Source organism: Mesoplodon densirostris, chromosome 4 (assembly GCF_025265405.1).
Source record: "Mesoplodon densirostris isolate mMesDen1 chromosome 4, mMesDen1 primary haplotype, whole genome shotgun sequence".
In the NCBI taxonomy this organism is placed as follows: domain Eukaryota; kingdom Metazoa; phylum Chordata; class Mammalia; order Artiodactyla; family Ziphiidae; genus Mesoplodon; species Mesoplodon densirostris.
Genome location: NC_082664.1, coordinates 148154363 through 148167989, shown reverse-complemented (window position 1 = coordinate 148167989; position 13627 = coordinate 148154363). Strand labels below are relative to the sequence as shown.

The 13627-nt window shown below is 50.7% G+C and overlaps 1 protein-coding gene across 1 annotated transcript in view; it reads right to left on the bottom strand.

The window, feature by feature from the left end:
• SLC28A1 (solute carrier family 28 member 1) overlaps positions 1 to 12265 on the bottom strand; it is a 47530-nt gene extending 35265 nt beyond the window's left edge. The window contains 7 exon segments of the mRNA XM_060096126.1: positions 3014 to 3197; positions 7240 to 7331; positions 8051 to 8053; positions 9274 to 9338; positions 9341 to 9361; positions 10197 to 10308; positions 12258 to 12265. Coding sequence (XP_059952109.1) covers positions 3014 to 3197; positions 7240 to 7331; positions 8051 to 8053; positions 9274 to 9338; positions 9341 to 9361; positions 10197 to 10308; positions 12258 to 12265 — 485 coding nt within the window.
• Positions 12266 to 13627: the final 1362 nt, after the last annotated feature.

Sequence of the window (13627 nt, the reverse complement as noted above, 5' to 3'; positions counted from 1 at the left end):
CAAATGCATGTATTTTAAAAACAGTTTACTGAGACAAAATTCACATATTATACAATTTTCCCATTTAAAGAGTATGGTTCAGGGATTCCCTGGTGGCGCAGTGTTTAAGAATCCGCCTGCCAATGCAGGGGACACGGGTTTGAGCCCTGGTCCAGGAAGATCCCACAGGCTGCGGAGCAACTAAGCCTGTGCACCACAGCTACTGAGCCTGCGCTCTAGAGCCCACGAGCCACAACTACTGAAGCCCGTGTGCCACAACTACTGAAGCCCATGCGCCTAGAGCCCATGCTCTGCAACAAGAGAAGCCACCACAATGAGAAGCATGAAACCGCAACGAAGAGTAGCCCCTGCTTGCTGCAACTAGAGAAAGCCTGGGTGCAGCAACGAAGACCCAATGCAACCAAAAATGAAAATTAATTAATTAATTTTAAAAAAGAGTATGGTTCAATGGTTTTTAGTATATTTACAGGGTTGTACAACCATCACTGCAATCAAATTTAGAACATTTTCATCAGCCCAAAGAGAAACCCCACACCTCTACTCACCACCCCCATCTTCCCATCCCCCTCCAGCCCTAGTCAGTCACTAATCAGCACTTCCCTGGTGGTGCAGTGGTTAATACTCCAAGCTCCCAATGCAGGGGGCCTGGGTTCAATCCCTGGTCAGGGAACTAGATCCCACATGCATGAGCAACTAAGAGTTTGTATGCCACAACTAAGGAGCCCATGAGCCGCAACTAAGGAGCACACCTCCCACAACTAAGACCCGGCACAACAAAATAAATAAATAAATAATTTTAAAAAATCACTACTCTCTGTCTCTATAGATTTTCCTATTCTGGACATTTCATATAAATGGAATCATACAGTACATGGTTCTTTGTGACTGGCATCTTTTACTTAGCATAATGTTTTCAAGCTTTGTCATTATTGTAGCATTTATCAGTACTACCTTCTTTTTATGGCCAAATAATATTCCATTATATGTACAGACACAATTTATTCAACCATTTAATGGTTGATGGGCATTTGGGTTGTTTCCACTTTGGCTATTATGAATAATGATGCTATGAACATTTGCATATAAGTTTTCGGATATATGTTTTCATTTCTCTTAGGTATATACCTAAGAGCAGAAATGCTGGGTATGGTAACTCTACGTATAACATTTTGAGGAACTGACATTGTTTTCTGTTGCAGCTGCATCATCTTACATTTCTTTCAGGAGTGTATGAGGGTTTCAAATTTTTTCGCATCTTTGCCAACTCTTGCTATCATTTATCTTTTTTGTTATAGCCATCCTAGTAGATGGGAAGTGGTATCTTGCTGTGGGTTTTTTTTTTTTGGTATATAATTTGCAAATATTTTCTCCCATTCTGTGGGTTGTCTTTTCACTTTGTTGATGGTGTCCTCTGAATCAAAAAATTTTAGTTTTTATACAGTCTAGTTTATCTGCATGTATTTTTCTTTTTTTCCTTGGCCATGCCACGCAGCTTGCGGGATCTCAGTTCCCCAACTGGGAACTGAACCTGGGGCCATGGCAGTGAAAGCGCCAAATCCTAACCACTAGACCACCAGGGAACTCCCTACCTGCATATATATATATATATATATATATATATTTTTTTTTTTTTCCTGCGGTACGTGGGCCTCTCACTGTTGTGGCCTCTCCCATTGCAGAGCACAGTCTCCGGACGTGCAGGCTCAGCAGCCGCTCTGCAGCCATGGCTCACGGGCCCAGCCGCTCCACGGCATGCGGGATCCTCCCGGACCAGGGCATGAACCCGTGTCCCCTGCATCGGCAGGCGGACTCTCAACCACTGCACCACCAGGGAAGCCCTGCATATATTTTTTTAAAGGAAACTTTATAACAATACCTCAAATGGAAAACCAGTATCAGTGATTTGTCATAAACAGAAGATGACTGTAAAAATAAATCCTTTTATAAATCTATTTAATAAAGAGAAGGCAAATGTAAAAACAAACCTATTTATAAATAAAACTAAAAATTTGTTTATAGGCTGGCTCAAAGCATTTTGCTGTGGTATGGGGGTCTTACTTTGGGAAACACCATTATGCCCTGCACCTGCCTGGCTTAGTCATTGATTATCTTTGGGCACCAATTTCTTCATCAACAAAAAAAGAGTACCTTTTTTAAGCCATAGAAACATTTTTTTCCAGCTAAATTTTTTTTTTTTTTTGCAAACCTGTTTATAAAACAGATAAAATAGAGTTGTCTGGTTGAAATGGAGATTGGGAGGCAGGGTGTCTGATGTTCCCCTCTCCAATCTCCCTCACCTGCCCTATGGTACCTCCAAGGTTTCCACAGCTCTAAGGAACCCAGTTTAAAAACCAGGGGATCCCAAACTGTTGTTCAGGAACATGGCTGGCTACATCAGAATCCCCTGGTGGCTAACTAAAAATATTAACTAAAAGGAAAAGAATTTCAATAAGAATAGATACATGTATATGTTTAACTGAATCACTTTGCTGTACACCTGAAACTGTCATAGCATTGTTAATCAACTATACTCTAATATAAAATAAAAAGTTAAAAAAATATTGATTCCTGGACCTCAGTTCAGACTGCTGAATCAGACACCAGGGGTGGTCCCCTGCAGCTGTATGTCTCAGGCATGCTCCAGGTGATCTGATAGGAGGCATTGATATGGGCCCTCCCTGCTTGAATGGGCTGGGATATCTGAATTTAGGAAAGTGTTGATTCCTGTCCTCAGGTATCATAGTCACCTGTTTTAACTGGAGCAGAGAATCAGGTGGGAACTGGCAAAATGCCACAAAGATGGCACAAAGATGCCTCTGAAGCTACCCAGCAACACCTGCTCTGGAGCTCCCAGGAGGCAGGCAAGTAACATGTGCTCCCCATGGTCCAGGAGCCCTCTGGTGCGACAAGGACAAAGGACCTCCCCACCCAGCCCTGGCTGTGACCCCTCTGACAATGTGGCCCTCTGCCAGTGTGCCTGCCCACCCCCATACTCCCCTGGGGCCTCACTTACCTCTTAAACCGGAGGTTCAGGCTGGGATGCCCCAGAGGCTTGACACACCTCAGCAGCTTTGGCCCCAGCAGCCTCTTCAGCAGGCTGTGGGCCAGGAAGACGAGGTCCACGCAGGTGAGGACAAACAATGCCAGGGCCCTCTGCAAATCCAGGAGGCAGGCCATCAGCAGGAAGGCAGCAAATGCTGGGAGTAGGTGGAGATGAAACAGAGACGGGGTCATCCATAATGACACTGGCGTCTGCAGGACCCTGCAGCCCTATCCTCCAGCTCCACCTTACTCCAGCCAGAGCTCTCTGAGCCTTAGTTTCTTCGTCTGGAAATGAGCACCATTGTCTCTATTTTGTCAGAGGGTCATTATGAAGTTAATTGACAGAATGTGTGTAAAAGGGCTTTGCAAACTATAAAGTGCTGACCAAAGTGCTGAGGGAGATGTTTAAGGAGGAGGCAAGACAGCATGAATCTCTGAGCATCAACGGAGCGCCTGCTATGTTCCAGAGCCACACTAGGTTCCGAGGAGGACAGAGGTGGATAAGTCAGTGGCTCCAGGAAGGCATTCACTTGTGTGTGTCAGGATCCCATTCTGAATATTCATCAGTAACCATTTATCTTCCTGGAATTTCCTTTTCCCCCTTTGCCCTTCTTCCCATTTGAGCAGCTAGGCCAGTCTGTGCTATACCTCAAGAGAGGAATATGATAGCAGATAGCAGAGGGGAGCTATCTCTCCCTGGCTTATGAATTTCAAGAGCCAGAGCCCTTGAAGAATGGAAAGGACTTATAACATTTCCATTGGATAAAAAATGTGGGATGGAACATTTTGAGTAAGTGTAATCCCTCCCCCTCCCCCTCTGCTGCCAAACTAGAGGATACCCGTGGGTCCCAGAGAAAAGGACTCTGAGCCAGGGGAGGTGGCAAAAGCCCAGGCATACTTGTGGCTTTGCAAGCAAAGGCATCCTGCCCCAGGGAGGCAGCAAAATGTCACGGAGAGGAATGCACATGGAATGCATGGGCAGGCAGAGTCACAGAGGCTTCTAAGGTTCCACACACCTCAGCAGGCACTGAAGCAGAGTAAATGATCTCTATGAGTGGCTCAGAGAGAAAGGAGACCAGAACAGGCCCACGATGGAGATGGGGGTGTCTCCATGGCTACTTGCAGCGGCAGAGAACCCAGGACCAGTTGGGGAAGTGGACAGGTTAGCAGACCCTTGAGAACTGATCATGGATAATCACCCCCAGGGACTCCTGAGGAAAGAGGTGAAGGCATATTCCAAACTGACAGACGCTCAGTTCCTATCCCTCACTTGGAACAATGAAATTGAAATAGAAACTTTATTTTCCATAAGTCGAGTTATGGAAAATAAAGTTACTTTTCTCTGACGCAGAAGTTTGTGGGCTGGGACACCTGTATGGGGGTTAGTTAGAAGCACACAGGTGAGGCTCTGCAGGGCAGCGCCAGGGATGCAGGCATAGGGCTGTGGGAAGTCAAAGGAGGGGGAGCTGGTGGGAGACAGGCACCAAGTTCAGCACGACTTATAGCACTGCCAGAATTACTCTTCACACCCATTTCACAGGTCGGTACTGTGGTGATCCCCATTTAGAGATGAGAAGTGAAGTGACTCACACAGGGAGGAAATTGGACTGGAATTCCAACCTGGGTCTGTCTGTGGCCAGCAGGAACTGGCATGTCGTGCAGGAGAGAGGGCTGTGTGGACAAGTCCTCCAGGCAGGACACGGGAGAAACATGTATTAGGAAGTATTTTCATCCTTCTAGGATCCATTCACCTCTCCGGTGATAGGATTTTCTGTTCCTTTTGGGCACTCCCTCCCTACTCTTAGCCCATGTGGTCCCGCGGTGTCTGACCCACGTCAGGGGTGGGAGACCAGAGCATCCCCTGGGCCCAGGGATGGGCACATGACCTGAGCTAGGCCCATCAAAGGCCTCCAGGGACTTGGCTGGAAATATGGGCAACAGGTACACTCTTCTGAGATTGGGGACACTGAGGCCCTCCATGTCAGTCAGCCTCCAGTGTTATCTTTGCATCCACGGAGAAAGCCCACCTAAGGTGAGGAAGCCATTGCTACGGCTCAGACTAAGTGCTGAGGACATGAGCTTCATTTCTCTACCACACCTACTTCAGGAAGTACGTGGAGAGCCTTGCCATAGAAGACGTGATACAGTAAAGATATCAGAGCTGGAGGAAATCAAAATCCCAAACATGGAGAAAGTAAGGGAGGATTTAATGATTGAGACTGAGTTCCTGACAGCCAAGACAAAAGTGGAAATAGGATATGGTAGGTCATTTCCATTATCTGCTAGAAGGAATTCAATCATTTCTTCAAGAGAAACAAATCTGAGTCTGAGTGAAGGTGGACACAAGGGGAACCAAGACGGCCCTGCTCAGCTCCTGCCAAAGGAAGACTTCGCGGTGTGCGACATCTCGAGGAGGAAGCTGTCAGGGCCATGAACCAGCCCCATCGCAGCAGGGCATCCTGCTTTTGATTTCATCATGAAGACTGGGGCCCCTGCTGTCATGCCTCCATGTCCTCTCCCCTGTGTAGTCCCCACGAAGGCCTCTGCATCCACACCCACCTCCCCTGTCGATCACCCACCTGCCAGGCCAAATCGAGCCTCCAGCCGTGAGGACCCGCCTCTCCGCCTGGGCCCTGGACCCCTCCTTCCCCGTGCCCAGGGGACCTTGCTCCACCGGTCAGCTCCACCTCCTCGCTCTTCCTCTTCTGTCTACAAACTCCCTGCCTCAGCTCATAAACACAGTCAAAGTGTCTCCCTTCACAAACACACCCCCTTCCTCGACACTGCCACACCCTTCCTTTAATATTCCCGCCCAGTTCTCATTAAAAAATTTCTCGCAAGAGCTGTCTAGACTTACTGTCTACACTGCCTCTCCTCCTGTTCTCCATCCAGCTTTTGCAAGTCCACCCTAAGTCACCATGACTTCCTTGTCCCTAAATCCCACGGACACTGCTCCATCCTTGGCCCGCTGGTCCCCTTACCGCAGAGATGCTGGTGATCTTCCCCTCCTTCTTGAAACCCTTTGCTCCCTGGGCTTCTGCACCGACTCTGCTCCTGGTGTCCTGCTGCTGCCCCCACCTGCACGCCTTCTCAGGTTGTCTCAGGATTCCTCTTCCTCTCTAATTCCTTCCATGTGGCTGGTCCCCAGGTTTCCATGTGCAAACCACCTCTCAATTCATTCTCCAAGCACCCCTGGGAAACCTCTTCTCCTCCTGGAGGGCCTGGCAGCGGTTACCTCCAACACACTGTCCAAAACAACTCTCCATCCCACTCCCTGCTGAGATCCCCTCCTCCACCCCTGTTCCCTCGCTCTGGTGGGCAGCATCACCACCCCCGTGGTCCAAGCAGAACCCTGAGGCATCCTGGATTCCAGGGCCTCCTTCATCCTGCACAGGGGATCAGCTCCCAAGTCTGGCTGGTGTGGCTTCTCGAAGATTTCTCAAATCCACCCCCTTCCATCCTCCAGCACTTCATCTTCTCCCGTATGGAATGTGGTCCTCAACATCTCCTCCCGTCTTTCCCGCCTGCCTCTTCTGGGTTTCCACAATGTGAATCCAAACTTGACACTTCCCGGTTTAAATCCTTCAATGGCTCTCTCTGGCCTTGGAGGTAAAATCCAAGTTTCTCCAACTCCCTCCCAATACCTGGCCCCTTCTCATCCCTCCAGCCTCATCCTCTGGCACTCCCGGTCTAGAACTTTACCCTCCAGCCATACTTGAATGTTTATCAGCTGCCTGCCCACATACTGCAGGTTTTCACCTTTGCTCAAGTGTTCCTCTGCCTTCTCACTCCTATTGTCCTTCCCCTTTTACCTGGTTAACTCCTGTTCAACCTGTGAGACTGGAATGTTACCTCCTCCTGGAAGTCCTCCCTGATCACCCCCACATCCTTCCTTGGTGCTCCCAGATGGCTCTTGGCATTATGTGGAAATATTTGTTCCCCTCTCCCTTACTGATCAGAGAGTACCTTGGGAACAAGATCTGGTCTGGTTCAATTCTCATTCCCCAGCTTTTGGAACGAGAGCTGGCCTTGAGGTTTGTTGTGCTCAACAAACCTTTGTTGAGTTATTGGGTAAGTGAATGACCTTGCCCTGAGACATGGATGACTGGGGTGGAGGTGGCTGAAACCTGGGTGGTGGGAGCCATGGGGCTAAGCAGGAGTGATTACCTCCCTGGTGGGGTTGGGCCCCAAGCTCACCAGTACATAGCAGGCCTGTGCAGATCCATCAAAGCAGCTGTGCATGCTCCCTGCAGAAGCATCTCACCCTCAGGGCTGGCTGCAGGCTCCTCCTGGGGAGAAGACCAGCAGGGTCTATGAGTGGTGCCCCCAGACTCCCACCCCTGTGGGGATTCTCAACACCTCCAGGTAGGAGCCACTCAGGTACGTCCCCAGTAAAATGGCAACATGGGGCGAACCAGGCACTGGCCTTGACATCCCACAGGGTTACAGGGCAACCCTAGCCCAGAGCAAACTAAGGAATGGCTCCGGCCATCCACTCCTTCCGGCCTCTGTCTGTAACACCAGCTGTGTCTCAGCCTGGAGCAGCACCACTACCCCAGTGATAATCCTGCCTCCAGGGCTTGGGAAGGAACAAACTGAGACAATAAGGAAGAACCTTACCAACATACAGAAATGCACAGACCACGATGGCTGCCTCCCCTCCCCTGTCCCATTTCCAACTGTCTGAGGAGCAAAGTGGGGAGGTGCCCAGCTCTGCATTTACTCCTGTGGGACATCATCCTCTGAGTCAACAGCACCTCCCAGAGAGAGGAAGTGTGAACAGTCCACTGGCAGCCGTCACACAGCCCCACTGCCTTCTAGACCCGGTGCAAATGCCAGTTCTTGTCTGGTCACTGGTCACTTGTCTGTCCCTGGAGGAAAGGCTGGTACCTGAATACCTCTGTGGTCTCCCTGGCTGAGCACGTAGGAGATGCTTACTCACACTCATACAGCCACCAGTCACTTTTTAAAGGAAACTCTCTCCCCTGTCTCTGTCCCCACCGCCCACCTCCTAAGTGAGGCATTTTTCCTCAATCTCGTCCCAAGGCAGACAGATGGAATCTGCAACCCCACCCGGCTGAATGCTTGAGACCGAGCAGGACCCTAGGGGCCTTCTGGGCACAGAAGCCTATGCCCCCCGTTTCTTGTTTGTAGGGAACAGACTCCAGCCTCCATGACCTTCCCTGAGTCCCAAAGGGCAGATTCAAACAGTTGCTAATCAGGGAAGGGAAGGGATGCTGAGAAAAGGGAGGAGCAGCCAACAAACAACAGTGCAACCTTGGGGCAGGGTCCTGGGTCCCCTTCAAGGGAAACACATAACAATATCTTTGAGCTCTTTACAGAACTAAAACCCAACAGATGGGAAATGTCAGCATTCTTCATTCCAGAAAAGACCACCTGAGCCCAGATTAAAGGAACCAGAGAAACTCATCAACAAGATTACCTGAAACAAAATTAAAGGGGTGCAGGCCCTGCACACACCCTAGTCTTGTCAGCAACCCCACCCTTGAACCATTGCTATAAAACTCCTCACCAAATCCTCCTGGGTGGGGACACACAGTTTTCCAGGGCAGGAGCCGGCTGTGTCTCCCTTTGCCTGGCAAAGCAATAAAGCTATGCTTTTCTACTTCACCCAAAACTCTGTCTCCAAGATTCGATTTGGCACTAGTGCGCAGAAGCCAAGTTTTTGGCAACACGTTCTCATCAGCTCAGGATCTGGCCAGTCAGGACCCCCCCCCAGTAGGCCTGGGTGTCAGGAGGCCAAGCTCTAGGCTCGATTTGCTGCCTGTGTGACCTGGGTCCATCTCTCTCCCTCTCTGGGCTTCAGCCTCCCCATGTGAAAGGAGGGGCCTGGCCCAGTCTAGGGGTTTTCAAACTAAGCTTCAAGGTTCCCTGAGGTGCCCCAGAGACCGAATAGGGTAGAAGGCAGATGGGGAGTAAAGAGGGGACCAGGCTGGCTCAGGGCCCCCATCCAACTTCAACCAGAGCAGCTCCTCAATATAAATTGGGGTCCCCCATGGGATTTTCATTCTGGCTGCTTCAAAGCAGATTCCGAACCTCTGGCCCGGCTCACCTCTGAGGCAGAGGTCAGCAGGACTCATTTGTTGGCTAAAATATGTTTACTCCTTTCTTCAGCAAAGGTCCAGCGAGCCCCTTCCCTGTCAGGAGGCCAGGTTCCCCACAGGGGCCTCCTCCCCAGGCCAGCCCACATCCTTCCTGGAGACGACCTACCACCCTGAGGGCTCCAGGCCAGCCTTGTTCCCGCTGTCCCTGACTTCTGCAGGGCTTAAGTCACTGTGCCAGGGTCCCAGCCTTCCTCCTAAAGCCACCAGAGATGGACCGGAGTGTGCCTCCCGCCTCCCGCGAGAACTACAGCTGGGGGCCTGGAGTGCGGAGAGACCCAGGCTGCCACCAGCGTGCCCACAGTCGCCTCGGGAGTGGGCTGGGGTGGGGACTGGGCACAGGAAGTAACCAGAGGGAACTTAAATTCCAAACTTTGAGCACCTACTGTGTGCTAGGCTCTGTGCTAGACACATCCTCATGGCCTGCATGAAGGAGGGATATTTGTGCTTCAGGGGAGGTTGGGAGGGAAGTGAGTCCCTAGTTCTGGGCTCCAAAGTTCTGAGTGGAGGGCCTCAACCTGGCCATTCCAGAGCAAGGACGAGCTTGCCAGCTCCTCAGAGGCTGACGGCTCCCCAGAGAGTCCCCATCCTCCCCCATCATGAGGGTTCTCCTACTTATCCTTTAATTTCTTTTTTTTTTGGCTGTGCCGGTGAGGCATGTGGGATCCTAGTTCCCCAAACAAGGATCGAACCCCCACCCCCGCCCGCACAGTGGAAGCAGAGTCTTAACCACTGGATGGCCAGGGAAGCCCCTTCCTCCTTATCATTTAGATCACAGCTGAAATGTCACTTCCTGGGAGAGCCCTTCCCTGACCTTTCTGACGAGGGCAGGCTACACTGGCACATGATAGGTGTGCACAGATGTTTAGTGAGTGATTAAGGGGGCTGCTCTGTGTGGAGGAGGTCAACACACTGCAGGGGTCCTAAGTGTTCAAGCAAAGAGGTGAGGAGGAGGTGGGGGCGGGAGGAAGATGATGAAAAAAGGCCCCTCCTACCAGGAGGGGCCAAACCAACGTGGGGGAGGGGACAGACCAGGCTTTCCAACAGCTCAGCCCCCAGGTTCTCCAAACCACCAGCTGCTGATGTGAGAGAGCTGGCCTCTCTTAGTCTCAGTGTGTCGTCCTCCGTGCTCCAGACCTTGCAGCTGAAAGACAAAGTCAGGGCCCAAAGCTGAAAGGGGAGGCCAGGCAGGACCCAGATGAGGGGCTGGGCGAAGGGCAGAGGATGGAAGGGAGGAGGCGGGGAGCGGGGAGCAGTGGCCTGGCATAGCCTCTCCCGTCCCAGAGCTCAACCCTCATTGTGCCAGGGGCCCCAGTGACAGAGGAAGGCCCCCCCTTCCTGCACTCCTGAACCTGTGAGAGGCAAGTCCTTGTAAATCTGGGAGGTCAGGCAGAAACAGGGCAAGGTCTGCCCACTTCATAGAGAAGGAAAGGAAGGAATTATGTATAGCATGTGTATGTATCTGAAAGGCATTTTTCTGAAGACAGGACTTAGCTTTCATCATTCACCGCAACAGGTTAAAACCATTGTAATTAAGTGATATTTTCATTGTATTACACTCTCCCATCTCTGAAAGATGGAGAGACAATATCCTGAAGACAACATTCCAGTCCCTGGACCCAACTATACCTGAAACCAGTACTACCCCTGCACTTTTCAATTACAGGAGCCAATATAGTCCTTTTTTATTTTCTTTTTCTTTCTTTCTTTTTTTTCTTTGCTGAAGCTCAGTTCATAGGCCTAAACTCATCTGTAAATAAGAGCCCTTACGAAGACTCCATCTCTCTTCACTCCTGTCCCCTCTCTTTTTCTTCCCCTTGGGTAGCACCCTACCCTGTCCAAGCGCCAGACTGGCTAAGCTCACATACCCAGGAGCACACATGCAAGGGCACATGTGAGCAGGCCCACGTAGAGAAGTACACACACAGGCAGAGCCTGGGAAAACCCAGCCACCCATGCACACACACAAACACAGACACACAGCTGCACGGAGAGGGGCAGGTTCCTCTTCCTACTCACATATTTGTGGTCAACAAGTCCCTCTCAGGGAGATGGAAGCATGCGTTTCCACGGGGACGGGCTGGATCCAACCTGCTTGCGCTTTGGCCTGTCTTCTCATCTCAGTGGAAATTCCTGGGCAGAGTCCAGAGTTGGAGTTGGCTGGGCCTCCCACCTGGCTCTGTCCAGCACAGTCTCCAGAGCCCAGGGCCACGGCCGGGTCAGGGACCCCAGCCTCTCTCAGGGAAAAGAGGAAACGGGGCAAGTGGGCCCCACTCTAGGCCTGGCCTGCAGAGCTCCTGCCTCATAAGTGAATCTGCCTTCCTCCTCAATGATGCCCTCCTCTCTACTCTTTCCTGCTCCCAAACAGGCCCACCTCTTCCAGGAAGCTCAGCTTTATTACTCTCACTATCCCCATATCCACTCCTGGGGCCTTCTTTTCCACCTGCCATCAGTGCTACTCAGTTTTTTGATCATGTGTGTGGTTTTTTTTTTTTTTTTTTTTTTTTTTTTTTGCGGTACGCGGGCTTCTCACTGTTGTGGCCTCTCCCGTTGCGGAGCACAGGCTCCGGACGTGCAGGCTCAGCAGCCATGGCTCACGGGCCCAGCCGCTCCACGGCATGTGAGATCTTCCCGGACCAGGGCACGAACCCGTGTCCCCTGCATTGGCAGGCAGACTCTCAACCACTGCGCCACTAGGGAAGCCCGGATCATGTGTTTTATCGTTCATTTTGCATCTTACACAGTCTCCCTTTCCTCACTGGATCAGTAATTATAACAACAACCTATTTTCCTGAGCTTGAAGATAAGGAAAGCAGTGTAGTGCCATAAATAGTAAAAGTGTTTCAGGTCTAAGTGGTCTTGAAAACAAAACAAAATCACAGCTTGCCCTTTGGTTCCATTGCTTTTTAACTGACACCTAAGCAACAGCGTGCAAAGTCAATGGACAAAGCCTTTAACATTTCAATCCTCAAACTAAACATTAAACTTATCTGACAGGATTGACAACATCTCCTTAATAATTAATCATACACACTCAGGACGAAACCCTTTATGATGCATAAACACTTCCTGGTAACACAGAGGCGGAGTTACCAGCACATGCTGGTTGTTTTGGAAGTTTGGGAACCATGATGGATGAAGGGTGGGGGGTACCCCTTCTCTTTAAAAACATTTTTTTGTCATTCTGATTACCAAAGTATTACACATGCATCAGCAAACATTTAAGCATTATAGAAATATACAAAACACAGGAAGTTAAAAATTCCTCTAATCTGAGCCTTCCAGATATGACCACCACTGAGCTTGTGGAATTTTTCTCCAGACATTTTTCATAAGTGAATACTCTTTTAGGTTATTCATTTTACAAAAGAGGCTTATACTCTACCAGCTTTTTTGCAATTTGCTCTTTTGGGTGGAGATCCACACTGTGCCCCACTCACTCTGTTGGAGGCTTGTGTGCTGCCTTGATTATAAACTAAACGTTTGTGGCATCATCTGGTTTATCCTGAGCAGAACACCTGCCACCATGGGCAGCCCCCACAGGGTTGGGCTTGCAGCTGCCCTGGCGGGGGGCCTCATCCAGCCCCAGTGAAGCGCAGACGGGACTGTACCTGCTTCTCTGCCTCTGCCCACTTCTAACCTCTTCCTCCCCTCCTTCCCCCCTTTCCTGCTCCCTCTCCCCTCCCCTTCCCCTTTCCTCCATCCTCTCCTCTCTCCTCCCCCTCCTCTCTTGGTGCCCAGAGAGAAGCCAGGAGGCACAACACATCCAGGAGGAGCCAAACTTGTTCCAAAACATTCCCTACGCTGCACCTTAGAGCCTTGACATCTTCGTGTGCCCTGACCTCTCAAACAAGGATTTAATAGGCTGTGTGTCTTGAAATGAACCCAGAGCTTAGAGCCCAAAGGTCTAGATTCAGTCCTGGCTCTGAAAGTGAACTGGTTTCCTCATCTGTAAAACGGTGGGTAATAGTACCTACCTCGCAAATAAATATTGATGGGGATTAAATGAGCGAATGCAGGTGAGGTGTTTGGCAGAGAGGCTGGCACCATCAGGCTGGCAGGTGTCATCGCCGCCACAGGTCCCATCTCAGGGCTGTCTGGACACACTGCTGTCCTCCTCCAGGCCAGGAGACCCTGTGTTGCTCCCCTGCTCCTGCCCTGAAGGAGGGGCAGTCAACAGCGATCCTGGCCCCCAGAAACCAAGTTCTCTTTTTAGGTGGAATTTGGCTGAGAGCCACGGGCTGGGCGGTTGGGAGGCTGGGTGGGTTGGGATGAGCCCCCAGGGAAAGAACAAGAGCTGGAGGACTTCATGGGTCCTGGCTGTGCCCCATCCAGCTGTGTGATCTCAACACGTCACTTGACTCCCTGTGGCCTGTTTCCTGAGGAGATGATCTCACTGGGGTGGTACAGTGAGGCCTGGAACTGACCCAGGGGTGGGGTGCTAGGTCCAGAGCAGGGCGAGG